Source organism: Terrapene carolina, unplaced genomic scaffold (genome assembly GCF_002925995.2).
Source record: "Terrapene carolina triunguis isolate 2854851 unplaced genomic scaffold, T_m_triunguis-2.0 Scaffold558, whole genome shotgun sequence".
Taxonomy (NCBI): domain Eukaryota; kingdom Metazoa; phylum Chordata; order Testudines; family Emydidae; genus Terrapene; species Terrapene triunguis.
The window spans coordinates 6,672,008-6,694,017 of record NW_020664909.1 but is presented as its reverse complement, the minus strand read 5'-3'; the positions used below and the strand labels follow the sequence as shown (position 1 = coordinate 6,694,017).

General features: G+C 38.7%; 2 protein-coding genes across 2 annotated transcripts in view; one reads left to right on the top strand and one right to left on the bottom strand.

Annotated features, from left to right (window-relative positions):
* The window catches only part of HJURP (Holliday junction recognition protein), a 48,863-nt gene extending 42,468 nt beyond the window's left edge, over window positions 1-6,395 (top strand). The window contains exons 12-13 of the mRNA XM_026659031.2: window positions 1,361-1,448; window positions 5,680-6,395. Coding sequence (XP_026514816.1) covers window positions 1,361-1,443 — 83 coding nt within the window. The 3' untranslated portion in view covers window positions 1,444-1,448; window positions 5,680-6,395. The remainder of the gene's footprint in view (window positions 1-1,360; window positions 1,449-5,679) is intronic.
* Window positions 6,396-14,500: 8,105 nt separating this feature from the next.
* Window positions 14,501-21,778, bottom strand: LOC112106880 (T-cell receptor-associated transmembrane adapter 1). Its single transcript, XM_024200353.1, has 5 exons — window positions 21,667-21,778; window positions 19,794-19,830; window positions 17,414-17,475; window positions 16,230-16,288; window positions 14,501-14,752 (listed from the first exon to the last, which is right to left on the bottom strand). Exons 1-5 carry the CDS (start codon window positions 21,776-21,778, stop codon window positions 14,501-14,503), a joined length of 522 nt encoding a protein of 173 aa, XP_024056121.1.
* Window positions 21,779-22,010: the final 232 nt, after the last annotated feature.

The following is a 22,010-nucleotide window of genomic DNA, read 5'->3' as shown; positions in this document are numbered from 1 at the left end:
TCAGTCTAAATAGCTTTTGTTTCCCTCTGATATTCAACCAAAATGTTGACTTTTTTATTATATACTGCCTTTATTATTGATACTCCCCTGTATCTGTAGTATTTTATACTATTTAAATGTTTTGTAGCCCACTACTATGTTCCAGTTCATACCTGATTAAGTGCCAAACCATAAGTATTGAACTGTCTTAATCATTCTTTATAAATCAGTCACAGCGGCCCCCCATGTCATTTCTTGTTGCTGTTCCCTAAGTTCTGTCCAGTTAGTATAGGTCCAGTAATGAGTAGCGCCCTGCAAATCCGCAGATATTCGCTTAATATCTGTATACACGAACCATTTTTGCTGATCGCAGATAGATGCAAATCCAAATTTTGCATTTGCACAGGGCTCTAATAATGAAACCCAGAATTGAATGCAGTATTCCATGTCTGATGACATACAAGCGATATGGAAGAGGGACTGTTAACTTTCTACTCTGATATGATGTTTCTATGTAAGCAAATTGCACTAGCTTTTTTCCCTACAAGGTAGCATTGCAAACGTGTATCTAATTTGTCTACTGCCATCAGTTTCAGCATTTCTGTTTGAGAAGTTTCTCACTCCCATTGAACATTTGTGTTCTGAATTATTTTCCCCAGATATATGAATGGACACTGTCAAATTTAACTTCTTTTAAAAAAGTTTTTCTGTTACACTAGAATCTTTTCAGCAAGGGAAGAACTAACTCAATATGCAGGGGAAATGGTGACAGACTACATAAAACAATCTCAAATGCACATAGTTAAAAGACTGGAAAAAAATATACTTTTTTGTTAATGCCTTACAGTTTTAATAATCTGTGTTTCTGGTAAGTATAGTAGGTACAAATTCTTCAGAAATAAGGTTTTTTTTCATGTTAACAGTATTTCTTTAGGGCTCATTTTTCCAAGATAAGTCTCATTTTATTGTTTGCTCTGAGTTGTTAACCTCTTATATCCCTTTATATTATATCTCTTAACTGATGTTTGCAGCTCCCCGCAATGCCTTTCTGTGACCCTAAACCTAATTGCAAGATATTTCCATCCTTTTCTAATGCTGATAAATTATAAGGTCTTTAAAGGAAATTAATTTTACATTTAAGTATGTTCACTGTTATAAAGTACAAATTGTATTTGAAATTAAATTTGGCCAGAGGCTTTCATGTAAAGAACGTTCATTATACTTCGCAGATGGAAGTAAGTTGATGCTTTTTTTTAATACTTAGAACTGCTGCTCTGAGCTTGCTCCTAAGGTCAGAATAGTCCAATATTTTAACATACTGTACTGGATAGGTTGCTCAATGTGATGCTTAACCTTATGACCCCATTATTTTTATTACCAGAATCCAGGATTGCAAATGTCTATGCAAGTATCCCTAGAACATTGCAAAGTAATGGCTCATCCAGAAGTGCACAAAAATATTAACAAAGGCAAGTGACTTTTCAGTAATTATAAAATAGCAGCAAAATAAATTCGATTTTTTTTTTTATTTTTTTAGAAAAGGTTTACAAATGTGCTGTGCTCCTTATTTTTTATTTTCTTTATGTGGTGGTTTGGAGGAGTAGGGGGGCCTATATATAGGTTATGGACTTATGATAAAAAAATGATTGCAGCTAATCACTAAATTGATAACACTACATTACTCTTTGTATAAACCTATATTTTTAGGATCCATTTGTCACTGACTTTTTGTAATATATTGTATCATGGGACTTTTTTACATTAAGATTTTAAAGGCTGTAGTTGGTATGTATACATGATACAGGAATACATTATTTAAATCTATGTGCACATGTATGGAATATATGATAAAGTATGAAATGTGACAGACATCTTGTCTACCTTATCAATATATAGAAAGAGCACTAACTTTCCAATCTGCAGATTGACTTAACATCCACAAGTATTTTTAAAGGTATCACAGAATTTGCTTCTTTTCTCATCACGTGTCCTTCCCTAAATCCTATCCTCCCTCCCAAAAAAATTACTTTTCTGAGACCCAGGATTAATAACTTTAGTACATTGACAGGTTCAGGTTTTGATATCTTGTGGCATACTAAAGCTAGAAACAGGTACAATATTATCTACCACTGGAAATGGGAGACTTCCAGCTTTCCAGTGGGCAAATATTAATTTGTGATTTTTGTTTAGAAAGAAAATATTAAGGTAACAGATTTCTGAAACGTCAGCTCCCTCAGAGTCTTGTTCTTGTAGACTCATAACTAATCCAGCTTTATAGGCAACAGAATACACAATACAGTAGACTCATAGACTTTAAGGTCAGAAGGGACCATTATGATCATCTAGTCTGACCTCCTGCACAATGCAGGCCACAGAATCTCACCCACCCACTCCTGTAACAAACCCCTAACCTATGTCTGAGTTATTGAAGTCCTCAAATCGTGGTTTAAAGACCTCAAGGTGCAGAGAATCCTCCAGCAAGTGACCCGTGCCCCACGCTGCAGAGGAAGGCGAAAAACCTCCAGGGCCTCTGCCAATCTGCACTGGAGGAAAATTCCTTCCAGACACCAAATATGGCAATCAGTTAAACCCTGAGCATGTGGGCAAGACTCACCAGCCAGCACCCAGGAAAGAATTCTCTGTAGTAACTCGGATCCCACCCCATCTAACATCCCATCACAGTCCATTGGGCTAATAATCAAAGATCAATTAATTGCCAAAATTAGGCTATCCCATCATACCATCCCCTCCATAAACTTATCAAGCTTAGTCTTGACGCCAGATATGTCTTTTGCCCCCACTATTCCCCTTGGAAGGCTGTTCCAGAACTTCACTCCTCTAATGGTTAGAAACCTTCGTCTAATTTCACGTCTAAACTTCCTAATGTCCAGTTTATATCCATTTGTTCTTGTGTCTACATTGGTACTAGGCTTAAATAGTTCCTCTCCCTCCCTGATTTTTATCTCTCTGATATATTTATAAAGAGCAATCATATCTCCCCTCAGCCTTCTTTTGGTTAGGCTAAACAAGCCAAGCCAAGGCTCTTTGAGTTTCCTTTCATAAGACAGGTTTTCCATTCCTCGGATCATCCTAGTAGCCCTTCTCTGTACCTGTTCCAGTTTGAATTCATCCTTCTTAAACATGGGAGACCAGAACTGCACACAATATTCCAGATGAGGTCTCACCAGTGCCTTGTATAACGGTACTAACACCTCCTTATCTTTACTGGAAATACCTCGCCTGATGCATCCCAAGACTGCATTAGCTTTTTTCACAGCCATATCACATTGGCGGCTCATAGTCATCCTGTGAACAACCAATACTCCAAGGTCCTTCTCCTCCTCTGTTACGTCCAACTGATGTGTCCCCAATTTATAACCAAAATTCTTGTTATTAATCCCTAAATGCATAACCTTGCACTTTTCACTATTAAATTTCATCCTATTACTATTACTCCAGTTTACAAGGTCATCCAGATCTTCCTGTATGATATCCCGGTCCTTCTCTGTATTAGCAATACCTCCCAGCTTTGTGTCATCCGCAAACTTTATTAGCACATTCCCACTTTTTGTGCCAAGGTCAGTAATAAAAAGATTAAATAAGATTGGTCCCAAAACCGATCCCTGAGGAACTCCACTAGTAACCTCCTTCCAGCCTGACAGTTAACCTTTCAGTATGACCCGTTGTAGTCTCCCCTTTAACCAGTTCCTTATCCACCTTTCAATTTTCATATTGATCCCCATCTTTTCCAATTTAGCTAATAATTCCCCATGTGGAACCGTATCAAGTGCCTTACTGAAATTGAGGTAAATTAGATCCACTGCGTTTCCTTTGTCTAAAAAATCTGTTACCTTCTCACAGAAGGAGATCAGGTTGGTTTGGCACGATCTACCTTTTGTAAAACCATGTTGTATTTTGTCCCAGTTACCATTGACCTCAATGTCCTTTACTTTCTCCTTCAAAATTTTTTCCAAGACCTTGCATACTACAGATGTCAAACTAACAGGCCTACAGTTACTTGGATCACTTTTTTTCCCTTTCTTAAAAATAGGAACTATGTTAGCAATTCCCCAGTCGGATGGTACAACCCCTGAGTTTACTGATTCATTAAAAATTCTTGCTAATGGGCTTGCAATTTCATGTGCCAGTTCCTTTAATTTAATAAAGATTATCTGGGCCCCCTGATTTAGTCCCATTAAACTGTTCGAGTTTGGCTTCTACCTCAGATGTGGTAATATCTACCTCCATATCCTCATTCCCATTTGTCATCCTACCATTATCCCTAAGCTCCTCATTAGCCTCATTAAAGACTGAGGCAAAGTATTTGTTTAGATATTGGACCATGCCTAGATTATCCTTAATCTAGTAACCTTTTAAAAAATGACAAAAATATATTTTCAAAAACAATTTCTCTAACATATGATATATACAGAAAATGTAGTGGGCTGGTTATGTGTGTGTGTTTCTGCAGTTTCATCTCCACTCCTGCTTAGTTGTTTGCTGTTTTCATTTTCTTTTTTAATGAAAGTATGGAATTTCTCTCTGGTTAAGGCCTTTCATTTATATATGAGATTAAAAAATAGTTGATTTAGTGGATGATCTTGAGCAAGCTAATGGATAGGTGGTCTTTCTGTGAGCTTTGCTTGAGCTTGCTCACGTAAATATTTTTTATTACATCTTTACTCAGTTTCTTAATTCATGTTTTTTTCTTCTCTCTGTTATAAATGGAAACCTCTCCCTATGATATGGGCAATTTGTTTTGAGCCAGAAACTTTTTTTCTTCGTCCATACAAGTAACAGGCTTCATGTGAAAAGCATTAGTGACTCTTCGATTGCTAAATTATCTGGAATAGAAAATGTGTTCCTTAATTGCAAATCAGTGACTATACATTTGTGTAACCTGAATTAAGACTCATCTGGATAGTTTCCTCAGGCCAGCATTATGATAGCTTTAGAGGTCCAAGAGATGACTGCAGTAAACATCCTGGAAATGGAACTTGCCCTGTGTGGTTTTGAAGTCTTCAGAAATCTTAGTCAAGTAGATAGCAAAGCTGCTGTATGTTCTAATCAGCAGCTGGGGAAGAACCAGCCAAGTCCTCTTGTGTCTGTAATGACTTTGGATTTGGCAACCTCTAGCAAGAAGCTAATTATTAAAGATCAACTTCAGAGATGGAAAGGTCAATAACTAACAGATTTATTATAGATCTGTTATGAATTGTTGGCTCAGACTGTATTCGGATGGACCACTTGAGGGTGTGATCACAGAGTGGATTAGTTTACAACAAATTTAAACAACAAGCTGCCAATCCTTCAATTCCTGAGGGGGAAAATGAAAAGTAGAGCTGTAGATGAATTCTGTATAGATGAATTTGCTTAGTGGAGCAAAACTTTAATTTACATTTCTGTTCGTACACATGCAGTAGGTTGTTTTTAAAGCTTTTAACCTAAATTACGTTAAAGCAGATTTCATTTAATTTATTCATATTATTTAGGCATTAATACAATGAAAAAATAAAGAATTTTCGGCAGTTGGGTGGATGTGGGAATTCCTGTATTAGGCCTATTGCATTTTGCCATTAATATTTTAAGGTTGCTAGATTCTTTGCTTTGGCATGCAGCTTCTGTTCTGTTCTTTGGAGATTCAGCTAGCATGGATGCTTTTTAATTACCAGTAACTTATGATCTAAAATTCTTTTCCAGGGTATCCAGAAAACTCAGCTACAATGATGGGAGAGAGAAAAGCGCAGGTGTTCTTTTGGAAGACTTCATCACTAAAGATACAGAAGGAGCATTTCTGGAAGGCTACAGAGAGAATATTATTTTATAAATTTGTAAAGACATCAAAGACATTTTAATTAACCATTGCAATCTGAAAATTGCATTTTTTGGTAGGGAGAGAGCTGAGGAATAGTGCTCTAGTATATAGTTAGTCCTGCTATGTACGTTCCCTCTCGTCCAAAATAATTCCTTGGAGACCAGCTTTGCCTTCAGCCAAGGTGGGCAGGGCACCTTTCCTTAATGAGGAGTCATTCATTTGGCCCCAGAAGTCCACTGGAGGGAATCAAGATTCCTTCTTTGGGCTGAATTATTTGTTAAACTTTTATATTTAGTAGTGTTTGCCGTAATAGAATGTGATTTGCATTTCTTTGTTTGCTTATAGACATGGATTTTAATATGCTAATAATAATGTACATTGGCTTTGTATTCCACCAGAATTCCTAGCCTCTCCTGTGCACCCCTGCTTTATATATGCACGTTATTAAGCTCCTGGAAACACTGGTCTAGAAGATCCAAATGCAGTATAATGTATTATGACTTTGTAATGTGGCTGTATTATCAGATTTGCGGTTTTAATGTTTAATTTTCAATTTACTTCATCATAAATCTTAATTGCGTAATAAATTTTTTATACATTCTTGGATTTGGCAGTTTTTTATAAAGTTTAATAGATTATATTTGTTTTACTAAATTTAGGGCTGTCAAGCGATTAAAAAAAATTAATCGCAATTAATGACGTAATTAAAAAAATTAATTTCATTGTTAAACAATAACAAATACCATTTATTTAAATAGTTTTGGATGTTTTCTACATTTTCAAATACAGTATGTTCATTCCAATTACAACAGAGAATAAGAAGTGTACAGTGCTCACTTTGTATTTATTTTTTATTACAAATATTTGCACTGTAAAAAAAAAATCATATTCTTCAATTCACCTAATACAAATACTGTAGTGCAATCTCTTTATCATGCAAGTTGAACTTATAAATGTAGAATTATGTATACAAAAAAAATGCGTTCAAAAATAAAACAACGTAAAACTTTAGAACCTACAAGTCCACTCAGCCCTATTTCTTGTTCAGCCAATTGCTCAGACAAACAAGTTTATTTACATTTGGAGGAGATAATGCTGCCTGCTTCTTGTTTACAATGTCACCTGAAAGTGAGAGCAGGTATTCTCATGGTAATGTTGTAGCTGGCGTCACAAGATATTTACATGCCAGATGTGCTAAAGATTCATGTCCCATCCACCATGCCAGAGGACATGCATTCATGCTGATAATAGGTTCTGCTCGATAACAATCCAAAGCAGTCCGGACTGACGCATGTTCATTTTCATTATCTGAGTCAGATGCCATCAGCAGAAGGTTGATTTTCTTATTTGGTGGTTCAGGTTCTATAGATTCCGCATGTAGTGTTGCTCTTTTAAGACTTCTGAAAGCATGCTGCACACCTCGTTCCTCTCAGATTTTGGAAGGTACTTCATATTCTTAAACCTTGGGTCGAGTGCTGTAGCTATCTTTAGAAATCTCACATTGATAACTTCTTTGCGTTTTGTGAAATCTGCAGTGGAAGTGTTCTTAAAATGAACAACGTGCTGGGTCATCATCCGAGACTGCTATAACATGAAATATATGGCAGAATGCGGGTAACACAGAGCAGGGGACATACAATTCTCCCCCAAGGAGTTCAGTCACAAATTTAATTAGCGCATTATTTTTTTAACACGCGTCATCAGCATGGAAGCATGTCCTCTGGAATGGTGGCCGAAGCATGAAGGGACATACGAATGTTTAGCATATCTGGCATGTAAATACCTTGCAATGCGGGCTACAAAAGTGTCATGCGAACGCCTGTTCTCACTTTCAGGTGACATTGTAAATAAGAAGTGGGCAGCATTATCTCCTGTAAATGTAAACAAACTTGTTTGTCTTTGCGATTGGCTGAATCAGAAGTAGGACTGAGTGGACTTGTAGGCTATAAAGTTTTGCATTATTTTGTTTTTTAATGCAGTTATGTAACAAAAAAAATCTACATTTATAAGTTGCCTTTTCACGATAAAGAGATTGCAATTCAGTACTTGTATGAGGTGAACTGAAAAATGCTATTTCTTTTGTTTATCATTTTTACAGTACAAATATTTATAATCAAAAATAATACACACTTTGATTTCAGTTACAACACAGAATACAATATATATGAAAATGTAGAGAAACATCCAAAGTATTTAATAAATTTCAATTGATATTCTATTGTTTAACAGTGCGATTTAAAATTGCGATTAATCACGATTAATTTTTTTTGGTTAATCGCGCGAGTTAACTGCTATTAATCTACAACCCTAATTATTGTATACATTTTTACTATGGGATATTTTTAAAAAGTCCTGTTTTTAAATCTGAACTCTTCAAAGTGCAAATTGTTAGTGAAGGGAGGTCTGACGAATGCTCCAAAAGGTTCAGAAATGTGGATTTAAAAAAAGCTTGCACGGTAGGTGTGGTTGGTATAATTGCTTATTAAGATTTCCCAACACTTCCTGTTATAAGACCCTGTTTTCAGTTACTTGTAGCAACCAAATCTTTCAAGCTAAAATTTTCCATGCTAGATGTTTGCCTCAGGCTGAGTTTTGAAAAATTTCAGCCAAATTATTCAACAGTCACCACTCTCTGGCTGCCCAGCTCTGAAGACAATGCAGAAGTAAGGATGGCAATACTGTGACCCCTCTCCCCCACTGCAACTCCCTTTCGGGTCAGGACCCCCCAGTTTGAGAAACATTGGTCTCCCTGTGAAATCTGTATGGTATAGAGTAAAAGCACACAGAAGACCCGATTTCACGGGGGGAGACCCGATTTCACGGGGGGAGACCCGATTTCATGGTCCTTGACTTGTTTTTCATGGCCATGACTTTGGTTGGACCCTAGTCACCCTCATGGAGTGACTGAGCATGTTCCAGCTCAGGGCTATGCAGGCTAAGCAGGACACTCCCTCTAATGACTGCTCTGGGCCTAGGTGCTGCTGGGCACTGAAAATCAGAGCTCATTTTTACAATGCAAATATTTGTAATAAAAAATAATGTAAAGTGAGCAGTGTATACTTTGTATTCTGTGTCGTAACTGAAATCAATATATCTGAATATATAGAAAAACATCCCCAAAAAATTAATAAATTTCAATTGGTAGTCTGTTGTTTAACAGTGCGATTAAAACTGCGATTAATCGCGATTAATTTTTTTTAGTTAGTTAACTGCAATTAATCGACAGCACTACTAAATATGAACTTGGTGTTGCAATTTCATCATTCCCAGTCTTACAAATGACAATTTCCTCATAATGTGATGTAATAAGGGTCCACATACTCTAAAGCACAGAAAAAATAACATGCCAGTGAGGCCAGTATATATGCAATAACCTATCAGAGGCACCAGAACGCATTCACGTTCTTATTCTTGGGGAAGATAGAATATATTTTCCACCTGTTCAACCCTTGTTACAGGACAAATTTGTCTGCCTACCCCATGTTTGGTAGGTACTTCAAGGGCAAATGCTCTCCCAGATTTACAGAGCACATCACTTCAGCTGGTGCACGTTTTGGCTTAGCTCCCATTGCTGGGTAATCTTTTCTGCTCCATGAAGAAAACTTTCTAGCTGTTGCAAGCACTTCATTGTGTTGTGGGTTTGTTTGTTTTGTTTTTCATGCCCCCACTTCCTGTTCCTTTCTTGGCAGGGAGATTGTTTTAATGTAATTGCTAGTATAACTGCTGCAAGCACAGCAGCGTTATTACAGCCCTCTTTCAGGCCACAGGAGCATGCTTCTCTTTCCCAACAGGTCCTGGGAGGTTTGATGCTGCTTCCTAAAAGTTAGAGGAATCATTTTAAGGTGCCTGGTGCCCATTAGGTCACATGCACATACATTCTGTGTCCACAATAACCCTAACTGGACATTGTTGCACTCCTTAGGAAGGAAAACCACTGTTCCGTATGCATGTGACTTTGTACCGAGGTAGTCATCTGGTTGGTTGGTTGCATGTATGTATTACTGTAGTACCTTGGAGCCCCAGTACAAAAAGATGGTCCTAACCCAGAAGAGCTTTCAATCTCAGTGTAAGATGCAAGACTTCTCATCTATTTTTTGAGAAACCAGAAAACTTGTTCTAAGGGCAACAACTCTCCCCAGCTAACAGTTCAGCTACCTAGTTCATATTGACTTTAAAGATAATTTTATTGGGAAAATAATCGAGTGAAAGGTAGGCAGAACCTCTCCTGAATATTACAGAAAGCATTGCTAGGTTGTCGCTAATCTTAGTAGTAGAAAAGGCTCTTGTGCATGTAGTTTTAGAAGTCCTTCATCCCAATCTCAAGCGCTCTCTTTTTGTTTGCTATACCCCCCCCAGGATAGGTGATATGGCACAAAGGAACATAAATCAGTTATAAGATTCCATTCACTGGGTGGGTTTTTTTGACTTTAGGAACACTGGATTCTTCCATGGGATGATGTCTGCCTTTTAACAATAAACACAAACAATTCTTTCTTTTATATTTTTTGTTGGCTTATGTTTCTTCCTGTTCTAAACACACATGAATAGTAGTTGATATGCTCTGCAAATACCCTTTCCAATGGATCTTTTAAAATAAAATTCTTCCCCACTCAGTGATCCCAAATCCTCTCCATCATTGAAATATTGCATGCATAATTTATCTTCTTTTGTTTTAACTCTTCCGGAACATCTTTAAAGTATATTTCAATATGTTCCTTGGATGGGCCCTGGCTGTTCTAGGGGTAATATTTCCAATACTGGTGATAGAAGGTAATGTCCATTCCTGCCTAGCAGTATTGTACAATTCTTACTCAGTTAAGATATAGTAGAAATTATTTAGAGAAAAGCTATCAGATTGAGTTTAAGTAGATATATTCCAACCTACTTGTCCCAACAGACTAGAATTCTAGAGAAGTGGTCCAGGAAAAACCTCGAGGCATTTGTTTGATCCTGTATCTGATATTAATTTCTGTAAGTGAAAAGCTAGCAGTTCTCGATTGAGAATGCTGAGAGTAGCACATAACAAAAATTGTGGAATTCTTTATTGTCATTTGTTTTTCAATATTTAGTTCTATCCACTATCTAAGAAATGGTGATGTATCCAGGGAGCTCTATTGATGTGCCAGGTGACACTGTTGAAAAACTTATAGACTAGACAGGTGATATCTGTATGACATCTTGGCTCTACATGGTACCTTTTCTGTCTCGTCTGCCATCTCTTGTCTTAGTCATCTTAGCCTGTTCACTATGGCTTCGTTCTTTTTCTTTTGACTTTAGCGAATGTCAAAAATGCTTTTGATATGATGAAGGTGGTTTCAGACTATACTGTATCATTTTAAAAGTTTGTCATTAACATTGTAAAATATTTAAATAATGCAAATATTTATTTTTAACATTATCCTAATAAATTCACTTTTATATTTCATTGTAATTATATAACATTTAATCAATAACACCAAAAGTTACGTCAGGTCCACTAGGTGATATGTTGCCTAAAGAGCAGGGAAGAATTCTCTGCCAGACAGCTTGTTTTTAAGAGGCATTCAGCAACCCCCAAAAAACCACTATCGCAAAAAAACTAACAAAGGCTATTGCTGGGCCAGGTTATGGCTTTCAGGGATGTAGTGCCTAAACGCAACAGGCTTAGTCCAGGTTAAAAAGTGATCCTGAGACCAAAGAGCCAGCAAAATGCTTCATTATATAGATATCTGCAGCCTGGGGAGAAAAAAGCTCTATCTCACACAGCAACAGTAGAAGTGTCTCAGTGTATTATTGACATGAACGTTACGGTTATTTATCTTAAAATGGAGGCTGTGGTGACAACCGTAGATAATTTAACCATTGCAGTGATCAGCCAGGAAGGGAAAGCTAAGTGCGGGAGAGAATCTCTGATAAATTCCATCTTGACTTCTCCCACCAAACTGCCAAGGGACAAGTAAAAGAATATTGCAGGCCCTATGTTGGTGTAAATTGTCATAACTTGACTGAAATCAGTGACGACTGACAATGCCACAGAGGGAACCAAGTGTACTGACTTAGGCACCAACTCAGTAAAGGACTTTAAGTACATGCCCTTAAGTGTAGCAAGTGCTTAAATCCCACTGACTTGAATGGGCATTAAGCATAAGTGCTTTGTGGAATTGGGGCCTTGATAAAGTTCTCTGAACCTTGATTATCAGACACTTGGGATTTTCAGCGTGAGAGAGGGAAGCCAAAGATACAATCCATGCACAGAGTACAAGCAGTGTGTTACAATATCACTGGCCCCTTCGAGAGGGAGTGTGGGGTCCAGTGCACCTGGACTGATTACCTGCTGCCCAGTTGTGCTGAAGGGAAGGCACCTGGGCCTTACAAAGGGATAGACAGCTGCAGGTTAGCAGCAGTTACAGGCATTGTAGGGCATAAGGCAGCCCTGGCTGGGCTGTTAATCAGTAGAAGGAAGGTAGCAATGGAAAAGGCTATACTTCAGGCCTCCTGGAAGGCTGGCTGTGCTTAGCACAGCACAGCACAGCACAGGAGGTGAACAGTACTGGAACTCTATAGGGAAGACAGAGCCTCAGGGAGGAGAGACTGGTCCCAGCTGAAACTGGGATGAAGAGATTGTAAGTCTGAGTTTTCTTTTGAAAGACTTTCTGCAGGTTTTAATAAATTGGACCCCAGGAGGGGGGAATGTTCTGAAGATCTGGCCTGTGTGGACTTTTTAAGGGAGACTGAGTTAAAGGGAAGCTAAGGCAGGCCTCAGCAGAGCTATCTAGCCAGGAAGTGGGTACTGTGGGGTAGGAGTGCCCTTTGAAAAAGTGAGAGAAACATAGGGAGTAACAGACCCTGGCCAATCTTTATTTAGATGAAAGGCTTCATAAATTGTATTCACTGAGAATATTATATTCCTTATTTTGTATTCCCTGTATAATATAAATGTGACAACATGAATACTTGTCTTGGGGGCTGTTTGCTTGTCTAATTAGTTAGATAAGCCTTACTTGTAATCACCTTGAAGGGGCTTGGTACTAGATCTGTTTGGTGTGTCAGCTTAGTTGAAATACTTATTTTACATCTGACCATTAACTAGGGTGACCAGACAGCAAATGTGAAAAATCGGGATAGGAGGTGGGGGGTTAATAGGAGCCTATATAAGAAAAAGACACACAAATTGGGACTGTCCCTATAAAATTGGGATATCTGGTCACCTTACCATTAACAGAGATGCTGTTCAAAACTTTTTTGGCTCATGGGGCCAAGAGCTTGTTGATATAGGGCTCAGTCTTTACTTTGATTCAATCTCACTCGACTATGGTAACTAAGGTGACCAGATTAAGATAGCATTTCTTGTTCTGATGTTCCCGTGTTTAGGTTCAGGTTTACCTCTTTTTGGGGGGCAGGGAGGTATTAGCCTGGGGAATTGTTTTCTTATAATGCTTCATGTATTTTCTATTGATTCCCTACTAGCATTATTTCTGCCTCTGTAACATTAGTTGTCTACATCTCACTTAGAATGAAATAGTTTCTAGGAAAGCAAGTTAATTTGTGTGTTGCTTTTAAATGGGACCTTGAGCAATCAAGTTCTTTCTGCTTTTCTTTGGCACCAGAGCCCATTATGCTTTTTATATGGGAAAAATCTACCCCTTTGCCCTGGCACCCAGATGGAGCAGCATTATAGCAGTGGTGTGTTATTGTTTGCTACTATTACTATTTACAAAGCACACAAAATGTGCCATACATAAAATTAGTCTTTGCACCCAAAGAGCTTTCAAACTAAAATTGTGCTGTAAGTTTTAAGTATGACGTATGCATATAGTTACTGAATTGTTAGGAAAAGTCTTTTTATTCCCCAGTCTTCCTAAAATAGTTTTTAAAGTGACAATGTAAAACCCAGTAGAAATCATTCTGTCCTCCTCGGGAGGCTTATTTTTACAGATCATTTGCCACTTTCTTTTATAGACTGTTGAATACAGACAGATAAAATGTTATTGGTACAGAAGTAGAGATTTGAGATTCTGGTACTGTTCACCATAGGAAGCTAAGAGTATATAAGGGATATCATTAAATTTGCTGGATGTACAAAGCACTAATGAAATGAACTGAAGCAGTTACATTATTTTCTAATTAACCTTAAATATTACTGCAGGTCACAGTAGGAAAGTATTAAATATTGAACAGCAGAACAAGTTTTAACTATTAAATATGTCAGTCTTAAAGTGCCTCTGATGATTTCCCAAACTACTTCTGAAACAACATAGAATAACAGACAAAATATGCTAGCTTTCTACAGAGGTCCATGGATCCCACTTGAAGGGATCTAAAATGGGCCACATGGCCAACAGAAATGAAGAAGTAAGTCCTGGTATAAAGTATGCAGGATAATTGCTAATTTGGGGGCAAATTCTGAGAGATACTTGGCTCTTGTAACTCCTTTACAAAATAGATAAATATGAAGGCGGCCAGCTCTTCTTTGGGTTGCTTTAAAAATTAGCAGTCTGTGTCTAAAATCCTGTTACCTGCTGACCTAAATTAGTTTGCAGTTATGCCCAGCAATTTGAATGCATCACTTACCCATTTATACCATTGATCAGTGTTTCATTTACCAAGCTATTCTCCCAAATTCAGGATACTATTTATTCAGTCTCTTTCCCCCAACATAAACAAGTGAAAGATCTACTTTATCTTGTGTGATCATTTGGGTCAGGGATCCTCTTTAGAAGTCTTTTCCTATGTTGCATGAATCAAGCCAAACAGTCTGATAGGGTCATCATGAATGGCTTCCTCTGTTGGTTTATTTTCAGCGGTCAGCTGGTCACTGTTGAGATAAATGCTAGTTTGGGAAGCCAGGGTGCTGTTTTTAGATGGCATCTCTTCTTCATTCACTTCTAACGGAGGAGTTTTCTTTTTCCTAGGCTTCCTGTGTTTTTCCTTGATGCTGTGATCGAGGGAGGCATAGCACATCTGACTTTCAACGTCCACCTGAGAGGAAAATCATTTTTGTTCAGTTTAATCCTTTTCTTAATCACTACACCTTTTAAGATTTTCAGCTTCTTAAGGCAACCCACCAGTCTGGAACCTTCAGCATAGTGTTCTTGTGAGATGTTTCATAGATTCTAGGACTGGAAGGGACCTCGAGAGGTCATCGAGTCCAGTCCCCTGCCCGCATGGCAGGACCAAATACTGTCTAGACCATCCCTGATAGACATTTATCTAACCTACTCTTAAATATCTCCAGAAATGGAGATTCCACAACCTCCCTAGGCAATTTATTCCAGTGTTTAACCACCCTGACAGTTAGGAACTTTTTCCTAATGTCCAACCTAGACCTCCCTTGCTGCAGTTTAAGCCCATTGCTTCTTGTTTCAGTTTTGAAGGATGAGGGGTGTATTGTATAAGTCAGTGGTTTGCAAGTTATTTTCTGCCAAGGACCCCTTTGGCATCTGACTAAATGTCCTGGACCCCTTTCGTTTCTGGTACTATTGGAACATATCTGCCAATGTGACCTCTCTCTCACAGCATGTGTGAGGTCACGCTGTGCAGAGGATGCCATTTTGTTCTCTGTGCGGCAAAAGTGCCGGAACGCTGTTGTGTTCTGGCCTGACTCAAGGGACAGACCCCTGCATAACCCAGGGTGGACACCCAGGGGTGTGGGAACCCCACTTTAGGAGCTACTGGTAAAAGTCAACCCCAAATTTTTGGGATCAGAGACATCACTAGATGGTTTCCCAACCCTGTTTCTTCTTTTCCCTATCCTGGTATTTAGTAAAGAGTTAACTCAGATGCCAGTTTTTTTGCAGGGTGTGCAAAATCCTACACCGGTTTTGCTTTGGGAGTAGGGAGGATGTGTGGTGTTGGCCATAGGGTGTGGTATTTACTCTGGGCCTTACGTTTTTAGGGTACTTGTACTGGGCATGTTAGAGATAATCAAATATAGAACTGTATCCCTCATGAATTCATGATTACCGTGTTTTTCAGCTTGCAACTTATTTGGCAACTTCTTATTAGCAATGGTTAGCAACATTTTTAATTTCAGGCCATTGCTGAATTTATAGTAGTGGATATGTCTTCCACATAACCAAAAATCCTGGTTTTCTAGTTTTTAATACAGTATCCCAATACTACATGGCTGAGTACATTACAAAACATTGGTAATCAAAATACTAAAATGACTTCAACATGTAATCTTTCATCAGACTAATGGATGAATTGACAAGTTTGACACATCTGACTGGTACTTAGCTGCTTGCAATCCTCAGACTTCCTCAATTAAGGTCCTGGTGGAGCAAAACACCCTACATACATGCTTAAGTGCTCTGCTGAATCGGTGTGTCCATTTTTGTAAGGAGAAGACTGAAGTCTTGGGTTATATTCTGCCATTGGGTACATGTGAGGAGCTCTGAGGCAAAGTGCCTTCCTTAATGCAGAAGGCTAAGAGCAAGAATATAAGTAAGGGTACCTTTACTTCATTAGCGTGTCTCCGAGGATGGGCCTTCATTTGTTCATAGCAACATTCATCTAGAGATAATTAGAAATGGAAAAAATTTCATAGTGGTTAGAAGATTCTTCCTCTGATTAAAGAGTAAACAGACACCCTGTTATAGAACTCAATTCTCCAAATCTACTTTAGTGGAAGTTCAGGTTCTAAACTATATTCCCTCTCTCACTCTCCCGGCTGCCAGGAAATAAAAAGCTAGGAAATCCCTGGGTAGAGTTTATTTTCACGGTATCACATTATTGGACAGTATTAGGTTGTCCAGAAAAAGTTTTACTGGAACTTTTAATTATGGGATAACTTAAAACATTGACAGACTTGATAGCGCCAGTCGCCATGTAATTTGTCAGGTCTCACAAGCTAAATATACCTGAGAAGGGACAGTACCTGGGTAAGAGAAATACCCGGAGTCAGGGTTAGAGTAACGGCAGGGCCTGGGGGGGGGCAAAATGACAAGGTTCTATTCCTCGCTTTGCCACTAACTTTCTATGAATTTGGGCCAAGTTACCTTTTCTTTTCATGCCTCATTTTATGCCCTGGTAACATGGACATCTTCCCTCATAGAGCAGTTTTGAGGCTGAGGGTGTGAACACAAATTTGCACTGGTTCTAGTTAGACTGGTGCAAACCCCCTTGTGAACACTGTGTCTTCTTTGAGTTTAGTTTAAATCTATTGCTAATCTCTCTAAGAAAAAAACAAAATAAGCCTAGTTGAATCTGAAATAAGTCCATGCAGCCTTTTGTACTGGTTTAACATTGCACCTTTAGTTAAACTGGTGCAACTCTGCATGTAGACTAGACTAGCCCTTATGTGCTTTTGAGAACCTTTAAATAGCCCTCTTCATTCACATAGCTTAATGTCTGGAGAGTAAAATAGCAAACTCAGTTTGCACTAGTCAATCCACTGTCTCAGCACTATCCCAAGTTCTAGGTTAATATTATGGGAATTAACACATTTTGGTTTTAAAATGAGCAACTGGAGGTTCACTGCTTCTCTCCCCTGTAACTGGAACAAGTGCGTATCCATTTTATCAACAAACAGTGCTTCAGAAATTCATGTTTTAAGAGCCATTCATAAAGGATGTTAATCATTCTGACTCTAATTAATGTATGTTGATTTTAATAAGTTCTTAGGATAAGATATCTTACCTAAAATCTCCTGATTGAGGTTGCCATAAACTGGGCATTCTTCAGTATAATCATCATCATAGCTATAATGGGGAATCAGAAATAATTTTAATTCACTCTCTAATTGTGTGTTGAAGTATCTTATGCTGCACATAATGAACCTGACCCTTTTTTATTTAAATTGCAGTGGTGTCTGGAGGCCCCAATCAAGGTTAGGAGCCCATTGCGCTGAGCACTTTTCATATAGACCTACATACATAGATAATTAACAAAAACCATGTGCCTTAGAAGAGATTACAGTCCAAATAGACAAGACAGGTGAAGTGTGGGAGACAACAGGTATCGTTTTACAGATAGGGGACCTGGGGCAAGGCATCTGTTGAACAGCCAGGAGTTGAACCCCGATCTCCTGAGTCCCAGTTCAGGATCTTAATTGTCAGATCATCCTTGTAGTTCACTTGAAGAATTTTTAATATGCTTGTAATCCGTTTTGTAAAAACCACACTTAGCCTAAATATTTTCTGACCTTCAAAGCTCTACAAACTGAAGGTGATGAAAGTGTAGAGGAGAAAAGCAGATCTGAAGAAGGAAAAAGAAATCATTGGCAAGTGCAATCCCCAGTTTGGATTATAGAACATCCAGAATCTTCCAGGTCTTGGTGCTCAAGGGCATCCTATACTCAATGAATGGTATAATTTAAAGGCTAGATGTTTTAAAATGACGTGTGCCCAAAAAATGGAAATTGTGCATGCAGGCTTCTGCATGCTGAAAGATGTTTTGTATGACACATTCCTAGCTATGCACCTTATTCCGTGCCTGATCAAAATGAATGAAGTCATGGGGTTTAGTTTTTCAAATGGTATTTTTCATTGTTTGGGCAGTTATGGCTGTCTACATGCTAACTTTAGACAAATCAACGGTAGGGTATTGTTGGAGGACAGCATTTTTGTATTAAAGTTTTTGTGTGTTTGTTTTGGGGTGAAGAAGGGCTTTGTCAATGTCTCCGTTTTCTGAAAAACATGAGGTTAGATCATCCAGAGCCATTTTTTTTAAACATATTCTGTAAAATATAAGTACAAATACTAAGAGTATGGAGTGGTAATTAATGAGAGCAGTTAGCAATGAGTTCGGAGGGCTCATCTTCATTCTCGCTGAGGCTAAGCAATAATAAATAGCAGGCTAAATGGGTATCCTAAACTGATTAACTCTATCATGCTTCTCATACTGCTAATAGAACTCCCTCCAACTGCTTAATAAAGTGAGTGCAGTATGTCCCATTACAAGTTGCATTCGTTCCTTCATTCCTTAAGTACCCCTTTTAGCTGTAAAAATGTTTCTATGTACAGTAACTCCTCGCTTAACGTTGTAGTTATGTTCCTGAAAAATGCAAATTTAAGCATTTAAAGATGTTAAGCGGGGTTAGGTTCCAGGGAAATTTTTTTCACCAGACAAACTATATATTATATAGATATACACACAGTATACATTTTAAACAATTTAATACTGTTCACAGCTATGACGATTGTGAAGCTTGGTCGAGGTGGTGAAGTTAGAGGGTGGAAGAGGGAGGAATATTTCCCAGGGAATGTCTTGCTGCTAAATGATGAACTAGCAGTCGGCTGAGCCCTCCAAGGTTAACACATTGTTGTTAATGTAGCCTCTCACACAAGGCAGCATGAACACAAGGGAGGGGAGACAGCATAGCAGACAGAGACAGACACATACCTTGTGTGTGGGAGAGAGAGAGAGAGATGCACACTGCCCCTTTAAGTAAGCTGACCCACTCTTAAATGTATTGTCTTTTTAAGTGGATCAGGAAGTTGAGACAGCAGCTGCTGCCCCAAGCTCTCTATGCCTCTCTTCGTCCGTGTCCCCTCCCTGCTCTATATGGAGAAGGGGTAAGCGGGGTGCAGGAGCAGGGGGGGACACCCTGACATTAGCGCCCCCCCCCCCCCGCACAGCAAGCAGGAGTCTCTGGGAGCAGCTCCAAGGCAGAAGGCAGGAGCAGCACGTGGCAGTGGGGGGAGGGACAGTTGAACTGCCAGGAATTGATAGCCTGCTGGGCGGCTGCAGCACAGGGAACTTAGGGAGGCTACCAGTCCACCCTGGTTACAAGCCCCCACCAACTAGCTGCAATGGGCTACTCTTCCTGCAAGCAGTGGACAAAGCAGGCAGCTGCCAAATGATGTTAAAAGGGATCATTGCACAACTTTAAACAAGCATGTTCCCTAATTGATCAGCAATGAAACAACGTTAACCGGGACGTCTTTAAGTGAGGAGTTACTGTACATCAAACAAGACCTTTCATATGTCCTCTGGTCCATTCCTTCAAATCCAGACATTGTAACTTAATACTCTATTTTAACCTTTTTAAATCAGACATAATTTATTTTCAACATACCTTGGATTATATTCTTGATAGTCTCTGTACGTGTAACCTGGAAAATATTTTAAAACACAAGTAGTTTAAGCAGAAAGAAAATATTAATTGTGTAATTGTTGAACAGTTCCATTTGCTGTCTTTACGGCTTTGTTCTGAACAGAATTGTATTGTGTGACTCCTGGAGAGAAACGTGATGTGAGTCTAAGAATGTCTCAGTAGCATTGTTCATGCTGTTTGTGTGAGATTGAAAGCTGTAGGCTCTCCGATTCAGATTGAGGATTTTTTTTTTCCTCAGGAGTATCTAGATTTAAATTGTGACTAACACAGTTTATTAATATTCTGTGTATTGTACTAATGCCTACAAGCCCCCATTAAGTCCCCATTTTAGTCACTGTGCCCAAAGAATTTACAGTGTAAACTTATGATGCACCACACCAGGTGGAGATAAACAGGATGTGGTAGAACAAAGAAACAATGAAAGAATGCTGTGTGAGTAAGCAGTAGCCTTGGCAGGCTCACCACCTTTTCCTCTTTGTTTGGTTTTACAAACATTACTAGTGATGTCTCAGTAAGGGGGTACCTACTGCTACACAAATAGGGAAAGCGAAGCAGAGAGTCCCAGGACACAAAGGGATGAATTGTTGGAGCTGGGTTTAGAATTCAAGAATTCCTGGCTCTCAGTTCTGCGTTCTGGCCTCCAGAATGTGCCTCTCAGAAAATCTGATTGCGTGGACATCACATCCTCAATCTCATTGCTTCCCTGCTTAGTTTTGGAAATAATTTCATTTTCATCATAAAAATATTTTACCTTGCAGCTCATTGAGTAGGTGTCACCTTAGCAGCTCTCAGCCAACTCGTTTTCCTTGTGCACTGCAAGTACCAGTTGTTTACACAGGACTTCTTTATTCACAATTTGTATACCTGTGTACTGGTATAGTTAAAGAAATATAACCCCCTCTCTAGTAGGGACACAGTTATACCACTCCAGGGCTGGTTTTATCAGTACGGCTTACTCCTATATAGGAAGGGGAATAAGCTATCTTTATACTGGTGTAACTACATCCACTCTAGGGGCTGTACTGGTATAGTTGTTTCAGTTTAAAAAAAAATAATCACACCCCTATTCAAAAATAATTATACCAATGTAAAATCTGTGTGTAGACCAGACCAATAGTCATGGGCTAGCATCCATGAAGCAAAATAAGTCACCTCTTTGTCAGCAATAGGATGGCTTGACAGCTACCTTGGTGTGCGCACACTCTCACACACACACACACACACACATACACAACCCCCCCACACACACACACACCTTTCCCCCCCCCTTTGGAGCACAGCTGAATTCCTAATGAAGAAAAAATAGAATTTGGATGAAATCTGAAATTCTAATAAGCATTCCTGAATTCAGAGGGAGAAAATATTGCCGCCTAGATTCATCGCTTGTATTAATGTGTACTTCTAGTGCTGTCGTGTCTGAAATTCAGGTAGCTAAAACTTACAGATGGGGGAAATTGTCTATGTGAAAAATGTTGAAAACATTATCTGAATTAAAATCTGCCCCTTCCTCATGTCTGGCTGGCTCGTTTGGGGACAGTAGGTTGGAGGATTGTTTTTAGCTTTTTTATTTATTTATTTATTTATTTATTTTAATTATTGAGTCATACTGATTTGAAAGCTTTTGTTTTTAGTTGTCATACCATGTGACATCAGGTATCCGTGCCTTGCAAGTTAAAAATGTATTAGTACTAGAATAAATTTTTAGAAAAAGATTCATTTTAAAAACCTTGTCTGCTTGCCAGAAAATTCCCAGTGGTGATGAATTTGTTTGTAGTCTCTCTCAAATACTCAAACACAATCTTTTGCGTGCGCATGCTAGAACGTCATTTCTTACCTTTTTGCTTGTTTGCTATGCAGTATGAAATATTTATGACCAATGAAACAATCAGACCCATAGTCATAAAGGCTAGAAGTCCCCAGATTGAAAAGTGGCATTCAAACTCCATTTCTGTAACAGAAAGCAAATTCCTGCATATTATGCATTGTTTAATAGCTGCACTTCCCCTTCCCCCCCCCCCACCTCGCCCCCTTTAGTTGAGGTGGTGACTTTAATTTTTTATTCCAGGCACAGCCACTGACATGCAACCCAATTAAATACTCGTGAGAACGTTTGGATGTCAAAGAGTAGGAAACTAGTGTTGATAAACTACTTGTAGTGATGACACGTAACCCCACTCT